The sequence below is a fragment of the Podarcis bocagei genome (assembly GCF_964188305.1).
Source record: "Podarcis bocagei genome assembly, chromosome: 7".
NCBI classification, from domain to species: domain Eukaryota; kingdom Metazoa; phylum Chordata; class Lepidosauria; order Squamata; family Lacertidae; genus Podarcis; species Podarcis bocagei.
Genome location: NC_138132.1, coordinates 28,883,192 through 28,906,623, shown reverse-complemented (window position 1 = coordinate 28,906,623; position 23,432 = coordinate 28,883,192). Strand labels below are relative to the sequence as shown.

General features: G+C 44.9%; 1 protein-coding gene and 2 long non-coding RNA genes across 5 annotated transcripts in view; 2 read left to right on the top strand and 1 right to left on the bottom strand.

Annotated features, from left to right (window-relative positions):
- Positions 1-17,477, bottom strand: part of LOC308592555 — a 61,916-nt gene extending 44,439 nt beyond the window's left edge. Inside the window, exons 1-2 of one of the 2 annotated variants that reach the window (XR_014010543.1) lie at positions 17,334-17,477; positions 13,489-13,573 (exon numbers count right to left, since the gene is read on the bottom strand). This is a non-coding gene — a long non-coding RNA (uncharacterized lncRNA). The remainder of the gene's footprint in view (positions 1-13,488; positions 13,574-17,333) is intronic. The other variant, XR_014010544.1, reaches the window with a different exon arrangement.
- Positions 1-23,432, top strand: part of LOC308592560 — a 259,350-nt gene that overhangs the window by 87,813 nt on the left and 148,105 nt on the right. The gene's annotated exons all lie outside the window — the stretch shown is intronic.
- SYF2 (SYF2 pre-mRNA splicing factor) lies at positions 17,528-22,254 on the top strand. 2 transcript variants are annotated; one of them, XM_081204109.1, is made up of 8 exons: positions 17,606-17,688; positions 18,365-18,386; positions 18,612-18,719; positions 19,172-19,297; positions 19,569-19,686; positions 19,807-19,897; positions 21,017-21,115; positions 21,642-22,254. In XM_081204109.1, the coding sequence occupies exons 2-8, from the start codon at positions 18,375-18,377 to the stop codon at positions 21,805-21,807; spliced, it is 720 nt and encodes a 239-aa protein (XP_081060235.1). In that variant the 5' UTR covers positions 17,606-17,688; positions 18,365-18,374; the 3' UTR covers positions 21,808-22,254. The 2 variants fall into 2 exon arrangements, with proteins under 2 accessions (XP_081060234.1, XP_081060235.1); XM_081204108.1 differs by lacking the exon at positions 18,365-18,386 and having other exon boundaries at positions 17,528-17,688.

Here is a 23,432-nt window from a genome sequence, read left to right as displayed (position 1 = left end):
ACCAATGGCTTACAAGTTACAAGAAAGAAGATTTCGACTAAACACCAGGAGAAATTTTCTGACAATAACAGCCTTTTGACAGTGGAACAGACTCTCACATGAGGTGGTATTCTCTCTTTCCTTGGAGGTTTTTAAGCAGAGGTTGGATGGCCATCTGCCATGGATGCTTTACTTCAGATTCCTGCATTGCAGAGGGTTGGACTAGATGGCCCTTGGGTCCCTTCCAACTCTACAATTCTATGATTCTATATAAATTAGCACTAGCAAATGTTATGCAGAATGTCCTCCCTCTCTCTTGGGACTTCATAAGCAGCCACTCTACAGCTGTGGCCAGGCCTGTCTGCCTTACAGGGTTGTTGTCAGGCCTATTGAAACAATGCAGATGGCGCACTCAGGAACACACTTATACACACTGCATGTGCTATTTAATATATCCAGAGAACTGTGCCATTTACAAGACATAAAGGAAAACTGTAAATTTAAAAGTGCTGCCGTAAGCCAAACCACGACTTTCTCTCTCCCCTTCAGCAATTAGACCTTTCTCCAGCTTTCCAGATGGCCCCGCTCTGCTCCGACGAAGGAATTCGGTTGCGATTCTCACAGGGGAGAGGAGGCATGAAACAATCCCAGCTCAGATTTACTCTGGCATCCGCACAGAAGCCGCTCCAGTGTCATTGCGCCACTTCTCGCCTTACTCTATCCAGTGCAGGGCCGGCCGACCCTCGCCTGGCTCACAAGACATACGTCAAGTGGCGAAACACAGTTCCATTCCACTTGGCCAAGAGCTTGATTATGTTATTAATTAAAGCAAGATGCCAGGCCTGGAAGATTTATTTTCTTTTCCAGATCTTTAGCCATAAACGCCACTTGGGGAGCTCAAAAGCTCATGTCAGATTCCATCAGACTCTGAAGGGGCTTTTTGTTCCTGGCTGAGTGCTCCCCACCCCCCAATTTTGGACGGCCCCTCCTTACCCTTCCCAGGAAGGAAGCGAGTGTTGTGAGACGCCTGCTCAACTTCCTCCTATTTCTGCGAACGGCACCAAACATTTCTAAGAAATATGCATCAACATTTCTGCCTCTGAAGCACAGGAGTGAAGGTGGGGATGGGTTGGCTTCTATTTCTCTCTCTCTCTTACAATCTCTCTCTCTCTCTCTCTCTCTCTCTCTCTCTCTCTCTCTCTACCACTCAGATTTCAGCCAAACTTTTGTTTCTCCTGTTTGCAGACCCAATGAGTTAAAGAGATGGGGATTTAGAAAGCAGCACTGTTCACAGTGGGTAGAGTTACCAGCAAACCCTCTATTAATACTCTTCTGCTATGTTGAAGCAGGGGTGGGCAACCAATGGCCGGGAGACTGAATATGGCCCTCCAGGCATGTCTGTCTGGCCCTTGGAACTCCCCTCAGGCTACCTTCCCCCGCACTGGCTCTGACGACCGCTGACACAGGCCCTTGCAAGGTTCCCAGGAGGGCACGTGGCTGTAAGGCTGAAAAAGGTTCCTGACTTCTGTTTTAAAAATTTCTGTCTTCTTGGAAGACAGGGAAATGATTTGCCCAGATTGCAATCAGCTACAATGGGGGCTGGGAAGTCAATGCACTATCACTGGGAACTTGCCTAGCAAGACGATGAGAAGTGGTTGAAATTATCAAAATAATTAAGCAATATAGTCAGGGTAAGGGAAGGAAGGCAACTTAATAATAGTTTCACTGAAAAATTGAGAGTCATTATGTACTGATGCTACAAAATGGAAGTCAATATTACTGAACCATCCACACTGTTGGGAGCATTGTTATTATAACTCTGTATGCTATATTTGCACTAGATTGTCATCACACCATTTGGACACAAGTGTGGTTTTGACCTGGACACTATACTTCTGTTGATGTAGCCGGGAATAGCATTGACTTTTTTGCTGCTGCATCACACTGTTGACTCATTTGTGTTCTACTAAGATCCCTAGATCATTTTCACATGTACTGCTAGTAAGCCAGACATCCCCTGCTGACAGAGCCTGCCTCATACACATTCTGGCACCATATCACCTCTCACCTGGAACCTGCTCCCCCTCCATTAAAAGTGTGCATAATGCGCCAATAGACAATAGAAGTAGTGATCTTTGTTAACTTTATGCCTAATCCTGTGATCTGCTGATTGATTTAAGATGAGTGCTGGTTGATTATTCATCATTTTATGTGCTTTATTTCATATAATGAATTGACATTTTAAAATGAATTATGGACTCTGCTTTGAGACCAAGTGCTATAGGGGCAGGTTATAAATATTTTAATACATGAAATAAATAAGTGATCAACTCATAGCTTTGGTGTGCATTTGATTTATTGGTGGACTGTAGTGCTGGATTTGCTTGGTTATCTCTGATATACCCCAAAAGTAATCTTATTGACTGTTACTTTTCAAAGGCTGTCTCCTCCCATTAGGGCCTTCTCTAGACATCTAGAGGCCCAGTATGAAGCAAGAAACAATTCATACCCCTCTCAAGTCCACGTGCATTGCATGCAAGGCCAGCTGTCATGCTGATGCTAGAACCCAAAGAGAAGGCTGGAGGAAAGCTGCTGGACCACAGACAGCTCCAAATGAGCAACTTGCTCCAACAAATGTTGTCTCCAAGCTCCCTCATCCAGGTCCACTCTCTTGAGAGAACTTCAAAGCCTTCCATGGCCAAGCCTTTGGCCTGAAGATGGAAGCCAGTGTGGTGTAGTGGTTAAGAGTGGTAGACTTGTAATCTGGTGAACCGGGTTCGCGTCCCCGTTCCTCCACATGCAGCTGCTGGGTGGCCTTGGGCCAGTCACACTTCTTTGAAGTCTCTCAGCCCCACTCACCTCACAGAGTGTTGGTTGTGGGGGAGGAAAGGAAAGGAGAATGTTAGCCACTTTGAGACTCCTTCGGGTAGTGATAAAGCGGGATATCAAATCCAAATCCAAATCCAAACTCTTCGTCTCCATTCCATAGCCCCCATCCTGGTATGCCCCCAGCACTACTGGACAGGTGCAGGAAGCATCTGGTTCTTCAGGCTCAGGCAAAGGTATCTGTGAGGGTCCAGGGGGAAGCCGTATCTGTTATAGTGATGCAAATATGCTTTGAATGTATGGTGTGGATCTGAAGTTCCTGGTAGGGGTCTCTCCTAGCCATACCTGGAGATGCCAGGATTTGCACCCAAGACCTTCAGCATGCAAAGCAGATGCTCTGCCACTGAGCTTCCTTGAAATGTGTATTATGCTCACATGTCCTTGTTCCTCCGACATTCTAGCCCTGAGCTACACTCCTTCCAAAATATGTATTTAAATATGTTTTTATGTATGTACCTAATATGTATTTAAATATTATTTAGATGTGTGTTTTCTCTCAAGATAACAATCTAAATCTGTATTTTCGTATGCTTAAACTGCTGAGGATGATGACACAACATTCCAAGAAGTGCATTCCTGGTAGGCAGCTATAATGGGAAGCACGAATTAGTCCAAGAGTTGCAGATCATCTCATTTCATGCAGAAACTCACAAAGATCCAACTCTTCAAAGACCCCTAACCTTCTGAAGTCACAGGATTGCCATTTCTTTTTATTTTCAGAGATATAATCCAGGGGTTGGCAAAGTGGTGAAGTGGAATGGGGGCTGGAAAGTTCAGGAGAAAGGCAGGGTTGGTTTTTTTATTGCAAAATTCCCCTCCAGCCACATGCGATTTCCCATTTAACGACTGTGAAACACTGCCGGGGGTTGGGGGGGCACTTGTGCAATAGTGGCTCGTTCAGAATGGTGAGTGGATGGAGATAGAGAGTAGTAGTTACCTGTACTCTCTTTCTCCCTCTCTTGCAAAACATCTAGATCAAACAAAACCATAAGGCCCTGCTAATGGACTCCAAAACCTGTGTTTTGGTGCCAAAGCCTGAGATTTAGAAACCCTGCATTTATATTTAGGAAAGCAGCAATACAAGAGAGGTCCAGGGCTGTGCCACTGCACCAACCACTACTGGGAATAGCCTACTGGGAATAACGGCAGAGTGCAGGAGATACTTGAGCTACAAACAGGCATCAGCGTAGGATTGGCCTTCCAGAATCACATGATTTCAGCCAGGGTCAAGAGGATGCTGGTCTACGCAGAAGCGGAGCTAGCTGCTCCGGCACCCGGAGCGGTGCACATGCTGTGCACCTGGGGGCAGGGCCATGGGGGCGGGCGAGCATCCCAGGGGGGCACCACCCACAGCGAGCGTCACAGGGGGCAAGATGCCCATGGGGGTGGAGCAAACCGCCCATGGTGGGCTGCTTCCTGGGTGGGGGGAAGAGGGAGCCATGCCATTTTGCCAGCAGCCTTTCTCCCTTCCCTCTTCCTTTTGACAGCTTGGGAGGGGCTTCCCACCCCCCCAGGAAGCAGCCCGGGAGCGGGGGGCAACAATATGCTTCCTGCCCGCGACTCCCAAGTCTCCCCCGAGCTGTCAAAACAAAGGGGGAAAGGAGGAAGGCCGCCGGCAAGGCAGCACAGCTCCGCCCCTTTCCCCGACGGCTCGGGGTCGGCTTGGAAGTCACGGGCAGGCAGCACACCTAATGTCACCCCCCTCGGTGATGACACACGGGGCGGACCACCCCACTTCCTCCACCCCTGGGTCTACGGTGTTCAAGTCACATCTCGAACTGCCTGCAGTCCCCCTCCTCCAAACAACGGCTCAGGAAACAGTGACTCAGCCTTCCTGGGAGGCAAATACAGTGGTACCTCAGGTTAAGAACTTAATTCGTCCTGGAGGTCCATTCTTAACCTGAAACTGTTCTTAACCTGAGGTACCACTTTAGCTAATGGGGCCTCCCACTGCCGCCGGGCAATTTCTGTTCTCATTCTGAAGCAAAATTCTTAACCCAAGGTACTATTTCTGGGTTAGCAGAGTCTGTAACCTGAAGCGTCTGTAACCCGAGGCACCACTGTATTATTTACACACCACCCCAATCTCCAAGCAGCAAGATATTCTAGGGATTCCAGCATTTGTCCAGATTTCAGTTTCCTGGGAACAAAGGTCAGCAGAGGCTGTGGTTTCTTTAAGATATATGGCTTTGTTTACACATATATACAACCTGAGCATAGGCTGGAGGGGCTCACAGCATGAACACCCCAAAAGATATTGCCTCTCTGTTAGTCACAGCTTTGGATCCAGCACAAAGCAAGCATGTATCTGTGTATCCAGCTTCCAGCCTGCTTCCCGCTCACATACCAGTCTCTAGGGCTTTTGTTCTCCTGTCTAGCAGTTATGTGAGGGGTGGGAATGCCCACCCATTTGTTGTATGGCAAAGAGTATCTTATTTGCCGATCGTGGCACTTAACTCGGCAACCAAAGTTGTTACCTAGACAAAGGAACTGGTTTGGCAAGCTGGGTCGGATACAGTCTACCCCCAAAGATTTAGAATCTCAAGAACTGGAAGGAACTTGGGGAATCATCCAGACTGAGCCCACCAAACTCATAACAATATGTATATCAGCTGTCACCAACCAGATGTTTTGGACTGCAACTCCAGTTTGGACCACATGCTAGCTAGATACATTGGGACTAAGAAATGTAGTCTGAAACATCTGGAGGGCACCAGGTATCAGAAGTGACTGGTGCCCATTGGGCCTGGTGAGGCAGAAGGCAGGGAGCCCAAAAGTAGGTGCAGCTGGACATAATGAGACATTCTAGTTTTTGTCTGTTAATTCTAGTTTTATCCCCATCCTTCTTCTGAGAGTTCTACAAAGCCAATGCTGAGGCTAAGGAGGAGGAGGCAAGCACACAGGTCCAGTCACCGGACTACTTATGAGTAAGAAGACAGGCAGGTAGGCTTGGAGGAATTAATAATGAGGTTGGTGAAGCAGTGCCCCATTTTCCCTGATGGAACACTTCCCACTGCCAGGCCGGTGAAGGCTGATGCAGAAGGATCTCTGCGTGCAAGGATCTCCACATGCAGAGTCAGTTTCTCTGCCAAACAAACACTTGGTATCGCCAACAGATGCCAATAAATTTGCATGGATGTTTGTATCATTTGGGAAAGGCTATTTTCCCTTTCAGCCGCTTCCCTGCTCTGCCTATCAGGTGATCTATCAGAGTATTACTTCACCAGAACAAGAATCATAACCATGTATGTCTGTTAAAGGAAATGGAGAGTCTAGGGTAGAGGGTCAAATGCAATTAAGGAATCAATGTTAGCAAATGAGCAGCACATCCAGAAAGACTCGTTTTGTTTTAATGAACTCAGTCAAAAGCATCCAGGGCAGGGGGCTTCATTTAATTGAATGAAAGACTGTTGCTTGAATGGGACAGACTTCCCCATCTTCTTCCCACTGTAGCACCGGCACATGTCATCACTTGCAAAGAGGCATACAAGAACTGAAATCTGGAGGCTCTGTGTTGCATAAGGGATGGCATTTAAAAACAGCCACTCCAAATTGCAGCTTCCAAAGACATGCAGTTGTACCAACTCACACCACTGCAGGCATGCTTATTTTCATCTCACCAAAGGAACTTAAGTGCCGTGCACTCATTGGTTTCAGTGGGTAGACCTGAAGGCCATCTGAGTGCAGCAGAGGGTCCTTATCTACTGCAGATTGGCTACATTGAGGAAACCTGGTGTCCAGCTCTCAAAGTCCCATTCAAAGTCCTCGGTCTACCACCTGTGACAGATTTGCCAGTCCCTAAACAAGATGCAAAAGCAGAGGTACCCAACACCTCTCCTAAAAGCAAAAAAGGAACAGTGTTTTACCAGGGACAAGTGCAAGGAAATAGGAGATTGTTGCTGTGAAACAGGGGGAACTGGAATGTATTTACAGAGGTCCAATTGCTCTTCAACTGTGACCTGTAGCACACTGACCCCCAGACATTCAAGAAATTCAAAAGCTGCTTCGTGGAAGTAGAATTTTACTTTCAGTCATCATGAATTTCAGGTACCCAGACTGGGCCACAAGAAGGGGCCCCTCCTCTCTCAGCAAAAATGATCAATCATAGTCAATTCCCATTTTTAAAGAAGCTGCATGGAAGCTAGTGGCTGGCCCCCAGCTGTCTTTTTAATATTTATTGACAACTAGAGTGTGTTTTTGACATAGATATTGGTAGAAAACACAAATGCAAAGAGAGCAATCATTAGGTGCTGCTTTGTCTTTGTCTTTTTCAGTTCAGTTTTGTGGCAACTAAAATGCATGTTGTTGTTGTTTTAATGCTGCATTCCGCTCACTCTCAATCGTTTTTGTCAAAGCTGCCTTGTGCCCAAGCAGGAAAGTAAATGATGTGGTCATATTTTCAAGAAAAGGGGTAGGGCAAGGTAGGGGGCAGGAGAGAGAAGTTCACAAACTAGCTCTTATATGCCATTAGAACAGGCCAGAGGGAGGTGGCCCTTTGGACAGCGTGTGGGTTCCCATCTCTAGTGATCCATTAGAGTAAGTTTTCGTTTGGCACAAACAAATGATTGCTGTCAGTTTCTGGAATGTGCTGCACCAAGAGTAGTAGCTACACATTAACAGGTGGCACAGAAAGGCTGAGTTCACAAAACAGTATGTCTCATGTTGCTGTTGGCATCCGTCTGTCTTTAGCGACAATGGAGTGCACCTCTTGGGGCAGGGGGAGTCAAAGCACTGAAGTGACCTCCCCGGGTTGCAAGCCTGGGCAGTGAGTATGGAGGTCCTGGGATGCCCAGATGACAAGACCTGGCCTTCCTGATGTGGACCAAAGGAAAGCCGAGCAATACATTTGGCACCAGCTTGGCTGCAGGAGTTGACAGAAGAAGGCATACAAGGCTCCATCCAACTGTCTTAGGGACTCCACACCAGATTTGTGTAGGGTTTACTCCTTAGCCTTTTCTTCTCCCAAAGATATCCCACAAGGCAGCAGAGGTTTAGGATCAGAGTCTTTCTTTTCCTAGATGGACTACCTTCTCATGCTGACGAGCCCCAACTGCCCATCACTTCCCTCTACAGCATGTGCATAAACCACCTTCTTGAACACTGGACCCAGTATTGGTCTCATCTGCTCAATCTGCCAGAGCCTGTCTTGCAGGGGAAGTTCCTAATTCACCAAGGGTTTCAGACCCATCGGCTACCCTCACCTGGTTTAGCCAGTCAGATAGCCATTTCCCAGGTGTGGCCACTGTTGCATGCTGACAACTTCTAGGAGCCACAAGTGAGAGCTGAGTGCAGGGTGGGCACCAAAATTGGCCAAACTACCCCAGAAGAAACATGACGTGTCCCCCACCAGTGGTACTATCACTCCTCTAACACTCCATACAACCCGTGTGTATAAACACAACATTCAAAGGTTTTTCTCTCCCACTCTCGCCTCCTTTATTCAGACACTTAAAATGCAATCCCATGCATGTCTACTCAGAATTAAGATCTTTTTCAGCCTAGGGGCCATATCCTCATAGTGGGTGGGGCCAAATGCAAAAGAGGTGAGATAAACAAATGTGAATTTTATCCTTAGGACTGTAAGCTAGTTTCTAACACACACAACTTAGTATCCTCCATTCAGTCAAGCAAGAAGCATTCTCAGAGTTTAAGGGCAGCTTCCAGCCAGGCAAAAACACTCACGGAAAGTGTGGCTTGAGGGGGTGGCCTGGGTCCTTGCCCTAAATGAAGAGGAATCAGGGTGATGACCCTGACCTCAGAGCTCGGTAAATGATCCAGTGTAAAGAGCAAGTCTCCTTTGAATGGAGCCTTTGGTCCATTTACTCTGAAACAACTTTCTATATTTGAAGGAGATGCTGGAAATCAAAGGCTCAAAGCTCCTTAGTGTGGCCACTTAGACTGCCAAGAGAGTGGACCATGGAGGGCATCTGTTTGCATAAAATTGGTGTCTTCCTTATATACATACAAATGTAAGGCTGTTGTCACGTTGCAGTTGGCCAGGTGTGGAGAAAGGGGGTTGGCAAAGGGGCAAGTAGGGTTGGCGAATGGAACGAGCAGGGGTGGCAGACCCATGTGCTTGTGTGTGTCTCTGTATGTAGCGTAAGTGCAATTTTATAAATAATTACAATTATTTAAATAGAAGGACAATACATCACACCATAGTGAAGATGACTGACCTGGTGGCTTGGGTGTGACTGCTCAATCTGCTGTCCAGGTGCTGCAACCTGTCGATGGGCAACTACTTCAAGCTCTTTGTCCCACTCCACACTCCCTTCTTATGGTTCTTTATAAATAGGACTTGGACCATGCAGCCCTTCAAGTAGAAGACTACTTCAAAGAGAGGACTGTCCTCTGTAAAGGAGGGCACATGGTCACCCTAATCCTCATTCATGGTCCAAATCCTCCAGACTCTATCTTCGCACATACAAGTGTGGCCTCTGCAGTATTTAATAGATGATTAAGGGTGTTTTTTGGTTCAAAGGGTGTGTGTGCGTGCGTGAAAAATAAGTAGTAGTAGTGAAAAGGCAGCAGAGGAGATAAACCCGAGATTTATTGTTTTATTTTACTTTTGTGGTCACAGGGGTTGTTTATGACCTTGGCCTAATAACTCGCAAACCAAAATCCACATTGATCTGAGGGAAGCATTACATTATCCTCCCCTTGGTGCCTGGAGAGTTTACTCTCCTTTCGCTCATTTCCTGTGACACAATGCCCCCCAACATGAGGGTGGGGAGGGCCCAATCTGTGTTACTGTCCTGCAGGCAGACAGCAGGCGCACGAAAAATATTTGTGCCTGGAATTCTGAGTGCCAAAGAAACAGTTTCGTGCAACCAAGTGCTATGTTGTTGTTGTTATCCCACCCCAGGCACTGTGGACATGAAGAGGGTCTTCTGAATGAACAGTCATGTTGGATCATGCCAAAGGTCCACCATCTCCTGCATTCCATTTCCATCAGCTGTCACTCATCTCCTCCATGAATGAAAACAGGAATACAATCTTTACACCATTATTATGGTGCCAAGAGTTACTACCCAAGTCATAATACCAGGGGTGGGAGACCATATTTAGCCCAAGAGCCGCATCCCTTCATGGAAATCCTTCCAGGGGTCACATGCCAGTGATGGGTGGAGCCAAAGGCAAAAGTAGGTGGAGCTAAAGGCAAGGGGGGCAGAGCAACCATTTATTTATTTATTTATTTGGAAATATGTGTGCTGCGTAACATTTTAGGACTTGTTGTTCTTATTGTAAAGTTCAATAAGCATTTGCGGAATTTTGTACTGGACGTTGTTTTCACATTTTATTTTTTTAAAAAATGACTTTTAACTGATTTTACCTCTTCGTATTTTATCGTGGGGAAGGCCTGGGGAAAAAACAAAAAAAAATGGGCGGGGCGGGGGAACCAGGGTTTTTTCCAAAGCCTTTTTTTCTGGGGAAAAACGAAAAGAAAAAAAACAGTTAGCTATTGTTTGAATATTCCACATACTTTTTTTTTTCTTCAATTTTTCCAGAAAAAAACCTGGGTTTTTTCCTTATTTTTCTGGGTTTTCCCCAGGCCTTCCCAACTCTAGCTAAGTCTCTTTGGGACTTTTCTTTGTGTATAATACAATTGAGAATGTTTTTTTGAAAATCTCTAAGCAGTTTACATTTTTTTAAAAAAATACAACAATGGCAATCAATAAAACTTTCTTAAAAACTAGCTGAAAACCATGTCGTCCATAAAGCCGAGATGTGTATGAAATGGAGAATTAGGTGTCAGGGTGCAAAAACAGGCTTCTTGGGTAAACACACATTTTTAAGAGGTTCTTAAAGGCCATTACTCTCTCCACCTCACAAATTACCTGAGGGAAGGCATTCCAGATTTGACTCTTACTTTTGTGCAGAAGGCCACACTCTATCCACACTAAATCAGAAGGTTCTAAACACACACCCCACACATCACAGCATCCAGGCAAACAAAAGGCATTGTCACAGTTCAAGGACACAATCAGGCAAAAGAGCTAGAGGAAGGAATGAAGGGTCCCAGGGGCCAGACAGAGGAGTCCAAGGGCCACATTACCTTCATCATGTCCAGTTTGGTTTGTGTTTCTTCCTCTCTATTATTAAATGCAGGAGCTCAAGTTAAATATTTAGGGTGGAAATCCAATGTAGCGCTAACTCCCCTCTTCCGTCAACACAAAGATTCCTGCTTGCACAACAGAACACCCTCTGTGCACCCCCTAAATCTGTTCTGGATTTTCTCTCCAGCCTGCAGCTTTTCCCTCTAGGCCACATCACAGCAAACTCTGCCCTCAAACTTAGGCTCTGTCCATTTAACTATCTAAGAGCTGGAGGGGCTCCATCCATTTGTCATCTGGCATAGAGCCCCCTTTCCGTCAGTCTCTTAGCGATCCATCTCCCAGGCCGGCCTGGCTATTCCCTGACTCAATGTTGGATCTAGGAATTAGAAGGGGGCCCAGGCATTCAGCCTAGCCCTTCCCCCCTGCCAAAACTCATAACAATATGCTGGAATTGAACCATTTTTGACATAATGATGAACCCAAATTAGAGCAGCACCAAAACGTTTTAGGATTAACTCTCTGCTTGGATTGCATCATACAGTCCTAAACTCCGGAAAGAAGAGAGAGAGAGAGAAAGATTATGGGCATTTGAGTCCTTGCTGACTGCTACTGACATTCTATATTTCTGTGATATATACTGTAAATCTGCTTCATTTTAAATGCAGAGCTAATGCCTTTCGCCCCTCTTCTGCAGGAAACTCTGCAAGGTTCCGGCTTTTAAAAAGGAAAAGAGTTTTACCCACCAGAAGATGACGAGTGGTACTGCAAAGCAAAATCTCCACTCTCAAGCCACTTAGAGGCATCGCTCAGCGAAGCTCAAGAAGATCTTTAAATATCATAGCAATTTATCAGCAGCGATGGGGAGATGATCAAATATTGGCTAAGAAGGAAGAAAGGGCGGGTTGCAAGAAGCAGATTTGCTAACAATGCAAATAATTGCTCCCGGGAATTCACGCAGGAATCTGTGTCGTTTCTGTACAGAGGTTCTCGCTGCACATGTGTGAAATGCAGGCAAACATGCAGGCAAAAATGCAGGCAAACATGGAATGAAAATGCATTGGTGGCTCACATTTGGGAAAGGGAACTAGTCAGTGGGGGAGAATCTCTTTTGCATGCAAAAGGTCCTAGGTTAAATCCTTGGCATCTCCAGGTAAGGCTGGGAGGGAACTCAGTCTGAAACCCTACAGAGCCACTGCCAGTCAGTGTAGGCAACACTGAGCCAGATGGGCCTGCCCCTCCTCTTCCTGTGCCTTGTCTTGTGCAAGCCATTCTGCTAGTGCAACTGGTACACAACTGAGATCCTTTAAGCTAGAGCTACGATGAATTCCTCCCAGGGTGCTGGATGAGATGGGCGTTTGGCCTGATCAACCCAGGACTTTTCTTAGAGGGACCACCTACTAAACATCAAGCCTACAGATAGGTTCAAACTTGGAAATTATGTTTGGGAATTAAATTATAATGCTGGCTGTAATTTAAGAAGAAATACATTTCCTCATAGCATGCGGGAGATGTGGCTCTAGAGATTAACTCTGTGGCTGCTCAGTCTGCTGCCCAGCTACAGCAGTACCTCCGGTTACAAACTTAATTTGTTCCGGAGGTCCGTTTGTAACCCGAAACCGTTCTTAACATGAGGTGCACTTTCGCTAATGGCGCCTGTTGCTGCTGCCACGCCGCCAGCGCGTGACTTCCGCTCGCATCCTGGGGCAAAGTTCGCAACCAGGAGCATCTACTTCCAGGTTAGCGGAACTCGTAACCAGAAGCATTCATAAGGAGGACAGTACGTAACACGAGGTTCCTCTGTACTGCTAAGAAAAATCCACTGTATTTCAATCAAAGCTGTATAATAAGCTATCTATAGATGGTCAATTCACACGTGCAAATAATCACACAATGCTACAAGTTAATAAACGGGGCCAAAGCTGTTCCAGCCACAATGTGTTCTCTAAGTTTCTTGTGTGTGGGATGCCTGCAAGTTCTGTGTGAGGCCATGCAGGGATGGAGAACTTGGGGTCCTCCTGATGTTGTTGGACCCCAGCTACCAACAGCCCCAACACCCAAGACTGCCAATGATCAGGGATGATGAAACAAGATGGACATGGGTAACCTAGGCTTGGGAAGCTCTGGGCAGCGCATGGAGGTCCTGAGCCAACCTCTGCATAAGAGATATCATCTCCCCTTTCCCCCTTGCCATCCACATCCAATATGATAGATTATCATCATCTGAACTATCTGATCAGGGGCTTTAATATAATGCAATTAAGATCATCATTTTAAGGGCATTTAGCTGAAATTCAAAGCCAGTCCTGCAGTCATTTGGCTGTGAAGGCATTGATTTTGATCCCCTGCACTTTCTCATTTTCAACAGAGTACCACTGTAACCAGGTTAATTTTTGTTAAGCGCATCAGTCAGGGTCTTTTTGCTCCCCGACCAAACGATTATGTGTCTGTGGGCTTTGAATGATTATAATTGCAGTCCAACGGGCGGGGGGGGGGATTCAGGATGTAATTTAAAGAGGTATTGACACCCCTCCCCCCAAAAAATAGGTAGATATTTATTTCTACTCACAATTTTCACTTGCTCTCTTCTCAAAGTTCTTTAGGGTTAAGAAAGCCAGTGAAAGCAATCCAATGCCCCTTTTATCTTGTTGAACCTAAATGAAAGAGTAAAACAATGAGGAAAGGGTTATGGACACGCAAATCTGCCAATTTCCATTTCTTGCTCTCATTTTTTTGAAATTTAAGTTCAGTTCTCCACATTTCCACATTGGTTTGCAATTTTTCTTAAGTCCTCATAAAAATTCACCAGCACCAAAACCATTTTACACACACTTTAAAAGCACTTCTACTCAACATAACATTTATTAAAACTTTGATTTAAGGAGGCTGTGTGGTGCATTAGGCACAGGGATTTTTACTTCATCTTTGCTCAGTCATGGAGCTCAACGCTACTTTCGAGATTAGCTGCATTTGGACGTTATGACAAACTGTGGTTTATTGTGACAATAAATATCCTTAGGCTCGGTGGGAGTGGGGGCTGTTAAACCTAAATCTATATCTATCCCTACCATAGTTTATCATGACATCAAAATGCAGTCACTGTGTGCAAATGAACCATTTCCCAAGCAATTTCTTTCAAAGTTCCCCAATTCACTCTGATTATTTTATTACCCTGCTGAACCAAGCTCACAGCTAGGAAGCTTTTGTTGTAATGTACAGTTACTACAGTTCATACAAGGGACGCGGGTGGCGCTGTGGTCTAAACCACAGAGCCTAGGACTTGCCAATCAGAAGGTTGGCGGTTCGAATCCCCTTGACGGGGTGAGCTCCCGTTGTTCAGTCCCAGCTCCTGCCCACCTAGCAGTTCGAAAGCACGTCAAAGTGCAAGTAGATAAATAGGTACCGCTCCGGCGGGAAGGTAAACAGCATTTCTGTGCGCTGCTCTGGTTTGCCAGAAGCGGCTTAGTCATGCTGGCCACATGACCTGGAAGCTGTCTGCGGACAAACGCCGGCTACCTCGGCCTATAGAGCGAGATGAGCGACGCAACCCCAGAGTTGTCTGCGACTGGACCTAACGGTCAGGGGTACCTTTACCTTTACAGTTCATACATGCTTGCATGAAAGGGTTAACCTGAGACCTGAACTCAAGTTACCAGACTGGGTATGCAAGCTATCAGCTGCCTTTGCTCCCTCATTTCTCATTCTTTTTTCCTCTTTGTGCTTGGAACAAAGCAAAGAAGGAGCCATGCGGCTATGGCTCCCTGCAAGTGAACTGAATCTCTCCAAAAGGGAAATTTTATAGACTGCATTTTTGCTAACCAAAATATTGCATGATGCTTTTTGTAAGGAAGCCAAGTACTTTTCATTGGGAGTTGTTTGGAAACTTCTTCACCTTTCTTTCACTGCCAGCAGATGAAGACTTGTTAGATTTACATTAGGGAATCTCTGTGAGTAAAGAATTCACTTATTTGGAAAGTTAAGTGTCTGTGATTTATTCTAATCTAAGTATTTTGATGGGGAACATTTGTTTAAAGGTAGATGAGGGCAGATATAAATCTACCCAAGTTTTAATGTGCTTGGAGCAATCCCCATTGTGTAAAATTGTGTAACACTACTAGAAAAGAGTAAGGAATGTCTCTTCCAAACCTCTTTCTCCAACAGCCCCCCCCCCCCGCATTCGTTTCTTCACATCTTATTTTAATTGTAGAGCAGGAGTGGGGAACCTATGGCCCTCCAGACATTTGCTGAACTACAACTCCCATCATCCTTGACCATTGTCTGTGCTGCTTGGGGCTTATGGGAGCTGGAGTCCAATGACATCTGGAGGGCCACAGAGGTTCTTCATCCCAGTTGTTGTTGTTTAGTTGTTTAGTCATGTCCGACTCTTCGTGACCCCATGGACCAGAGCATGCCAGGCACTCCTGTCTTCCACTGCCTCCCGCAGTTTGGTCAGACTCATGTTTGTAGCTTCGAGAACACTGTCCAACCATCTCATCCTCTGTCGTCCCCTTCTCCTTGTGCCCTCCATCTTTCCCAACATCAGGGTCTTTTCCAGGGAGTCTTCTCTTCTCATGAGGTGGCCAAAGTATTGGAGCCTCAGCTTCAGGATCTGTCCTTCCAGTGAGCACTCAGGGCTGATTTCCTTAAGAATGGAGAGGTTTGATCTTCTTGCAGTCAAGAGTCTCCTCTAGCACCATAATTCAAAAGCATCAATTCTTCGGCGATCAGCCTTCTTTAAGGTCCAGCTCTCACTTCCAAAAAATCATTCTATATTCCCATCTTACTACAGCTATGATTGAGCTGGGTCTCTCACATCTTGTCAAAATGTTTCCCACTTCACCTTGTACAACCTTGTCAAGTCATGGTTTTCCATGGATGCTGATGTGGGTCAGCAATTAGAGGTCCTAAGGCCAAATCTGACTCATCAGCTTCAAAGCCAGAGACAAAAAAAGTCTGTATAAGGATGCAATTACAGATATAGCAAGACTAGCGAGCAGCTCTCTTTGAGGGAGACTTCTCCCTCTCCAAACCTTCCTTGAAATTAGCTGCTAACCAGGAAGAGTATATTGTTGACAGGTGTCTATAAAATTACTTAATAATGGAATATATCTCATATTACCTAGTAGAGAGCAGCAGTAAAACATCAGCTGCAGCATCTCCTATAGGAGTGATGTGGCTCTCCAGATGTTTTTGAACTACAATTACCATCACCCCTATTGGCCATGCTGATTGGGACTGATGGAACCTGGAGTTCAACAATATCTGGAGGGCCACAGATTCTGCCTCCCTGTCACTCAGGTACTGGTTTCACCTTGTTGATAAGATTGCCATGTAGACATAAATCTACCTGTCTGGTCAGAATGCCACGCCGATGCCCAACCTCAAGAACAACAGGTTAGTAAAGTGTGAGACTGATTTCAATGAGGCTAACATTGGATATGCCCCCCCCCCCAAGTCTTTAAACATTTCTCCTTGGTTGACTTGTATTCATTTTCTATCTCTAGGTTGACTGATCAATAAATTAATAGGCCACTTGCTAAAAAATTGATTACTGAGAGTGCTGAAGTGAGGTAGGCTTACAGCATCATGTTGTCAAGTGTTATTGTGTGGATTATCTTATCTCTTTTCTTGCTGTTCTTACGGGGCAACAAGAATAAGGAGGCCGTTGTGGATAGGCCATAATAGTATTCCTCCAGGGTTGTTCTCCCCCTACTGTTTATTCTAATATATATTACTTGTGGCGCAATTTCCTTTACACAGAAGAGGCATTTCTCTGGTGGAAACTAAATGTTTAGAACAGCATATAGATACGGAAAAGTAGTCTACTGGTTAAGTAAATATTTAGAATGACTTGTATCCAGCATACTCAGAGTAGACTCCCTGAAAAGAATGGACTTGGCTAACTTAGGTCCATTAATTTCAATAGGTCTACTCTGAGCAGAACTTAGTTGCGTATGATCTTAAATGTTCCGGTGTGTATTCTCAGAGCGACAAACCACTTTACGTTTGCTCAAAATCAGAGCCAGTTTCTGGGGGAAGCACTGCACATGACCAAAGGCCAGTGTCCATTAAAAAAATATATATTTTCATGAGAAAGGCAGTCTGCATCTCCTCTGAGGCACTGTGCCCTTGCTCACAGAAGAGCTTAAAAGAAAAGGTGGCCGGTCTACTTAATGATCAAATTCTATTCCATTAACTTCTGAGGATGAATATTTAGAACTATACTGCCATCCCATGTTCATTTGTAAGCATAGCTTGGCGGGGGCGGGGGGGGGATGGATTTTTATGGGTACTGACTTTTGAGTGGGATTTAAAAAGCTAATTTAAAATTAATTCATTAAATAGGTGCTCTTGATTTGAATTACAGGAAGTGGGTGTGCTGTGCCTATATGGTAACCCTGGCTTTATACATACCTTTCCTGATATAGTCCATACTCTTACGCCTTTTTTTCCTTTTTTGCTATGCTATGCAGTTCCTTCCTCAGTCTTGTGGCGGCGCTGCACCGCAACTGCGACGAGCGGCGGCCGCTCGCAAGGCCGACAGAGACTGCGCATGCGTTTCCTTAATACGTGCGTTGTCGTACCGCACCCCCCCCCGCCCTTTAATGTTTGTTCCTTTTACAGTCTAGACGTCATTAGGAGGCGTCTACGTCATTAGGAGAGGCGGAACGGGGAGAGGGAAAAGCCAGGAAGTAGCTTCAGTGTTTACGAACAGGGCAAGAGGAAGATGGCGGCGGTAGAGGATCTTGGTGTTTCTTCGCCTGGGATGGTGAGAGAAGAGGAGAGGAGAGTGTTGGGGAGGAAATGGCCGACCAGGAAAGGAGAAGGATGAGGAAGCTTCACGGCTGAGGGCGCCTCTGAACCGGGGAAGGCAGGGAAGGGAGAGGTTTGAGAGGAGGGGATGATAGATAAAGGGATCGACCTGGAGGTGAGGAAGTGCTGAGGAACCCCGAGGCAGGAGCTGATGGCGAAGGGATGTTTTGGGGGATGGGGAAAGCCGGATCTTTTAATCTCTTGTCACTGCTGCAGGAGGTACAGCATGGACGGGAAATGGCTCTGGCATTGTCAGGGAGGGGACATTTATTGATTTCCTTTTATAAGAGCTTATAGCCTGCGCTTCTGATTCATACAAATTACTCGGAGTAACTTAAAAATTAAAAATTGCAATGTCACCCTAAATAGAGCTGTGTGAAATAATGTTGTAGAGAATTCCAGTTTGATCTTTTCCGCAGCTTCTCTAAAAGCTTTTCCATAGCTGCCTTAATGTGGACAGCAGGAGCAGGTCTGTGTTGGGAACACTGTAATGTATGTGACATCATGACCATTCCAAGATGCCTTGTTGCAACTGAATATGCATTGCCAGCACTGGGGGCTATTTTCATGGATTTTGCTTTTTCTTGTGCTCTTGTGTTTGGGGGGTCTTGATCACTTTCTCTATTTTTCAGTCTGCCTAACATGATAGGTGAGGTGTGTTATAAATATCATCATTGAGCTTTCTCTTTTGTTGTTGTTACATTGTTACATCTGTGGTCTTACATTGTTCTTGTGGAAATGTGCATGCTTAATGCTTTTTATATGTCTTAATATATCTTTTCCATGGTGCTGAGAGTATAACCGTTCCTTATATTCATATACTAAACACTTAATCTCAAAAGCAGATCTTTCTTTTCTAACATGTGGGTGACTTTTCAGGCTACTTCTGACACACCAGAAGAACCTGCTTCCATTACAACAGAAGAGATGGCTGCACAGAAGAGAGAGGAGCGACTTAGGAAATTCAGAGAGCTTCATTTGAAAAGGGTGAGATCTCTCATTATGGTGTTGGTGCTAACAGTTCTGGTCCCTGCTTGTTAGCTTGGAGGGAGTGCATATGTAGCAGTAAGCCAGCATGAGAATTTACAACCTAACAATTGCTTAGGGGCTCCACTAAAATGGGTTTTTAAAATGCAGGTTTGAGTCAGAAAAAAATCAGTTTGCTTTGGGAAAATTTCTGCTACCTTAAATCAGGTGTGGGGAACCTTTAGCCCTCCAGATGTTGGTAAACTATAATTTCCAGCATCCCTGGTCATTGACCATGCTGGCTGCAGCCAATGAGAGTTTTAGATCAGCAACATATGGTGGATCAAAGATTTCTGACTTAGAGACAGCTGTCCTAGAGGGTGATCTTCTTTAGCATGTTTGTTTTACTTGTAGTAAATTAAACTCTGTTTTCTAAACATAACATCTTTCTGGTTTCTTCTCCTTTTTAAAAGAATGAAGCCCGCAAGTTAAATCACCAGGAGGTTGTGGAGGAAGATAAAAGGCTGAAATTGCCAACAAACTGGGAAGCAAAAAAGGCACGTTTAGAATGGGAACTAAAAGTGGAGGAAAAGAAAAAGGTAAGCAAACAGTTGTCCCTTCCCTGGCCAATGGATGTGGTCAGGTTGGTCTCCCCCTTGATGATATTCTTGGGAGGCAGGGGGCAGTCTTCTAGTGGTCCCAGGTCCTCTTACCAATGGCAGGAGCCAAAGTGCATCCCCCCAGTAACTGTCCATGGGAGTACCGTCTTGGTTATATTTTGACAGGCAGAACGCATTTAGCCTTGGGAAAGTTCACTGTGCTGAAAGAGAAACAGTTTCAAAATATCAATATGTTCTTGCTGTGTGCTAGGAGTGTGTGGCAAAAGGAGAAGATTATGAGAGAGTGAAACTGTTGGAAATCAGCGCAGAGGATGCCGAACGATTTGAGAGGAAGAGGAAGAAGAAAAATCCTGATCTTGGATTTTCTGGTAAGAAGGTGTTTGGCCCCATCTGTTCCAACCATTGAGTGTGAATAAAATCAAAAGCTTTTATTAACAAGTGATTATGTTTAGTAGTACAATAGACTTCTTCTTTTTTTTACTTCATAGATTATGCAGCAGCCCAGTTACGCCAGTACCAGAGGTTGACCAAGCAGATCAGACCTGACCTGGAGAAATATGAAAAACTTAGAGAAGAAAGGTAAGTCTTATTTTGTCTGCCCCATATTATTAGTATTAGCATTATTAACATTTATTTGGCACTTACATCAAGTGTGTCAGAGTGACTTACAATTCTAAAAAGCATACAAATGCAAAAATTAATACAGCATCTTAAGAAAAGACATAAGTGTTCTGGTACCTTGGAGAATAACTTGAAGGAGCTGGGTTCCCCCTTGTACTTCACAGAGGCCATCGGTTCCTAATGCCTTGTGAGGTAGAGGTGCAGCAGCAGACAGCAAAGAATTGCCATTTCCACTCAGTGCTGCTGCTGCTGCCAGGCATGCTGTGCACCTCCACTTCTCGCAAAAGGGTAATTGGTTGCAACTGCTCTGTGAGAAAGAGCAGCAGGATCATTTGGACTTGGGTGATTGTATCAACTGGACCCTTGTGAGAGAACCTGCTGTGGCTAAATGGATAGATCCCAGCTAAGCCTCAAAAGGTCAAGGCAACTGTTTATTCTTCTTTGGCGATCACTCGTAGCCGAGTAAGATTGTCTTCCATAAACACGGTTTTAACAATGAGTCCGTAAGTGACTGTGGAGGCCAATTCTTGATCCACACGCCCTTCCACAGTGGGGACTTTTGTTTCTGGGTGGGAGTTGATCATGGTGTGGATTTGGCAAGCGTGCCTTCCTCTTAGCACGTTTCTCCCTTGCGCCCTGAGTTTGAGTGTCTTCAAAGCCCATCTATACACAATGTCTGGCTACAGTTGTACCTCGTTTTGCAGCCCGGATCCATTCCGTAGCCCTAGCCGCTAGCTGAAAAGGATGCAGGGCGAAGTGCTGTGTTTGCGCGCACGCGCGGAGCAGTTTGCGCTTCTGCGCATGCACGGAGTGCAATTTAGCACTTCTGCGCAAGCAGCAAACCCAGAAGTAACCTGTTCCGGTACTTCTGGGTTTGCCGCAGACATTCGCCTGAATGGACGCTAGACAAGGCAGACATTCAGGGAGGTATTACTGTACTTGTTTCAGTAGGAAAATCTCTCGTCCCCATTAACTGATTAGAGAATTGCTGGGCATGAAATCTAGAAGACATGTATATTAATACTGTCAGTAGTGGACTGGTTAAAGTGTCTGGGTTTGTTTTTCCCCCTCATTCAGTGGCGAAGATTTATTTCCGACTTCAAATAGCCTTCTCCACGGAACTCATGTGCCATGTAAAGAAGGCGTTGATAGAATGGTTTCGGATCTTGAAAAACAGTACGTACAAAAGCAAATGAAACATTGACTAATTGCAATGTCGGAGCTTCTTAAAAGAACTTTGTGAGCATCTTGTCCTGTATGACACCCCCACCCACCCACCACACACAAACAAATGTTGAGATCTGTTTATGAAGTCCAGCTCTAGCTTCCACCATTTTTAGCCATTCGGTTCATCCTTATGAGTAGCAAAGCTTTTTCAGTCATAGCCTCAAAACCTAGGAGGCCGTTCCATTGAAAATCTGTCTCTCTGTTCTGCTTTTTTTTTTTTTCAAAGACAAGTAAAAACATTTTTAAATAGTCTTTTAAAGTAGTCAGGTCTTTTAAATAGTCTCCTGCTATTTGGTTTTTTTGACAATTTGACTCTTAATTGGCTTTAATTCTGTTATTTAATTCTGTTGACTTTAATTCTTATTTAAATTTCTTTGAGCATTTGGAGCTGAAATAGTGGCGCAAAAAAAGAAAAATCGTCCTTGAACAGATGTTTGCATTAGGCACAGTCTCACTGCATTAATTTTCCTTCCAGAATCCAAAAACGTGAAAAATACAGCCGGAGACGATCATACAACGATGATGCAGATATTGACTACATTAATGAGAGAAATGCCAAGTTCAACAAGAAGGCTGAGAGGTTCTATGGGAAATATACTGCAGAGATTAAACAGAACTTGGAAAGAGGAACAGCTGTCTAAGCTAGAAAGTTCCAGAGGCAGGTTCAGCACTGTAGCCGGCCTGGTTTTTCAAAAATTCCCTAAGTGTAAAACCTGTTTTGCAAAAGCACCTTGAACTGTAAACCAAGGTAGTACGAACATTAAGCTTGTCCAAGAAGTATTGCTCCTCAAGAACAAATTTGTCTTGAACATAAATAGGTATGTAACCATCGAAAAACCATCATTTGAATTTTGGCAGAGAACCCCTTTTCTGTTCCTTTTCATATCTTCAGTCTAGGTTCCAGCTAAAGCAAATTTGTTTCAGGTTTTCTTTATGTATCTGAGGTTTCCGTGAAAACCACTGCCTTTGTATATGCTAAAAGGCTGCATTTTTACTCAAGCTCAAATGTAAACCTGTAAGTTGTATGTTGGTTTGATTAAATTAGTTATCCAACTATGTAAAACTTTAAAAAGATGGATTAATTTTGACTCACCAGAGGTTTCTGTTTGGCCTGCGAAGCCATTTTCCAAGCCATATCCACCTGCCTGTCAACAGTTATGATTTTAGTTGATGGGCAAGAGGGCTGAATTAAATCCTCCCTTGGTTATGCACACATACTCCCAGCAGGGAACAGGTGTCTGCAGCCAAGACAGAAAGCTGATGAGCAGGGGTCAAATCCTGCTCAGCTTGGCAGGATTCCATGCCAACACCTTCCTGATTCAGGATGGGGTTTGCAGAGAAACTCAGCTAAAAGGTTTTCCCTTTTAACAGGATTCCAGTACAAACTTCTTCCTGCGCTTTGAAGTTCCTACTAGTGGAGCCCACCTGTCAAATTTGGCCCACCAGCGGTGAGGAGATGAAAACTTTGGCCACTAGCCAAAAAAGGATCCTCACCCCTGTTCTTGTGGTAAATTGGGTAGTGCAGAACTTTGCCTGGTTTGCTGACAAAATGGAAATGTGTGGTGGTGGTAAAGGAGCCAAGTGGTGGTACAAAGAAAAATATGAAGAGTTAGGGCTGTTCTTTCCAAAGTAGACAAATCATTTCCATAGCCCTGCCTTTGAAGCAAGTGAGAGTAACTTAATCCTGAATAGCCAGATGTGGTTAACAGACACCAAAGCATGTTTTAACAATATGGGGTTTATGCTTTTAGAAATGCAAAATTATGTACTGTGTATGTACCCAGTTCTCCAATATTGCTTTTGTTGAACATTGGTTATTTGCGAGGATGTTCTTTCAAGTGGACAAGGAGGAGGCCCTTAGAAGACAAATGGCTTAACACCTCCCAATGCCTAGGAGCGGCAGGGACACCTGATTAAACCTTCAGTAACTGGCAACTCCCTCCAGTTTCCATGTTAACGAAAGAGCAGTTTAGAAGGCTCAGAAAAAGGGAAGCCTAAACAATGAATGAACCCCCCCCTAACTTGGGGGTGGGGGTGAGCTGCTATCCTGTGCCTCAGAAGGGAATAATGACAACATTGAAGAGGATCATGTGATACAAGTCATAAGGGGAAAATGGCACCTGGAAAAAAATGGACTGGAGGACCTCCTGCACGCCCACCAATACATAACCTGTGTTTTATTCCCTGGTATGAATGCAGGACGACCCCAGAATATAACAAGAGTTGCCTAATCTCACAACAATGCCCAATAGGGCTCTTGAGGTGG

What these genes read in the sequence shown, in the direction of transcription:
- SYF2 (XM_081204108.1), top strand. Translation starts at nt 17,647, where the DNA reads ATGGCGGCGGTAGAGGATCTTGGTGTTTCTTCGCCTGGGATG. An exon ending in GTGTTTCTTCGCCTGGGATG is followed by an intron (nt 17,689 to 18,611) that starts GTGAGAGAAGAG and finishes GTGACTTTTCAG; the next exon opens with GCTACTTCTGACACACCAGA. An exon ending in TCCTGATCTTGGATTTTCTG is followed by an intron (nt 19,687 to 19,806) that starts GTAAGAAGGTGT and finishes TTTACTTCATAG; the next exon opens with ATTATGCAGCAGCCCAGTTA.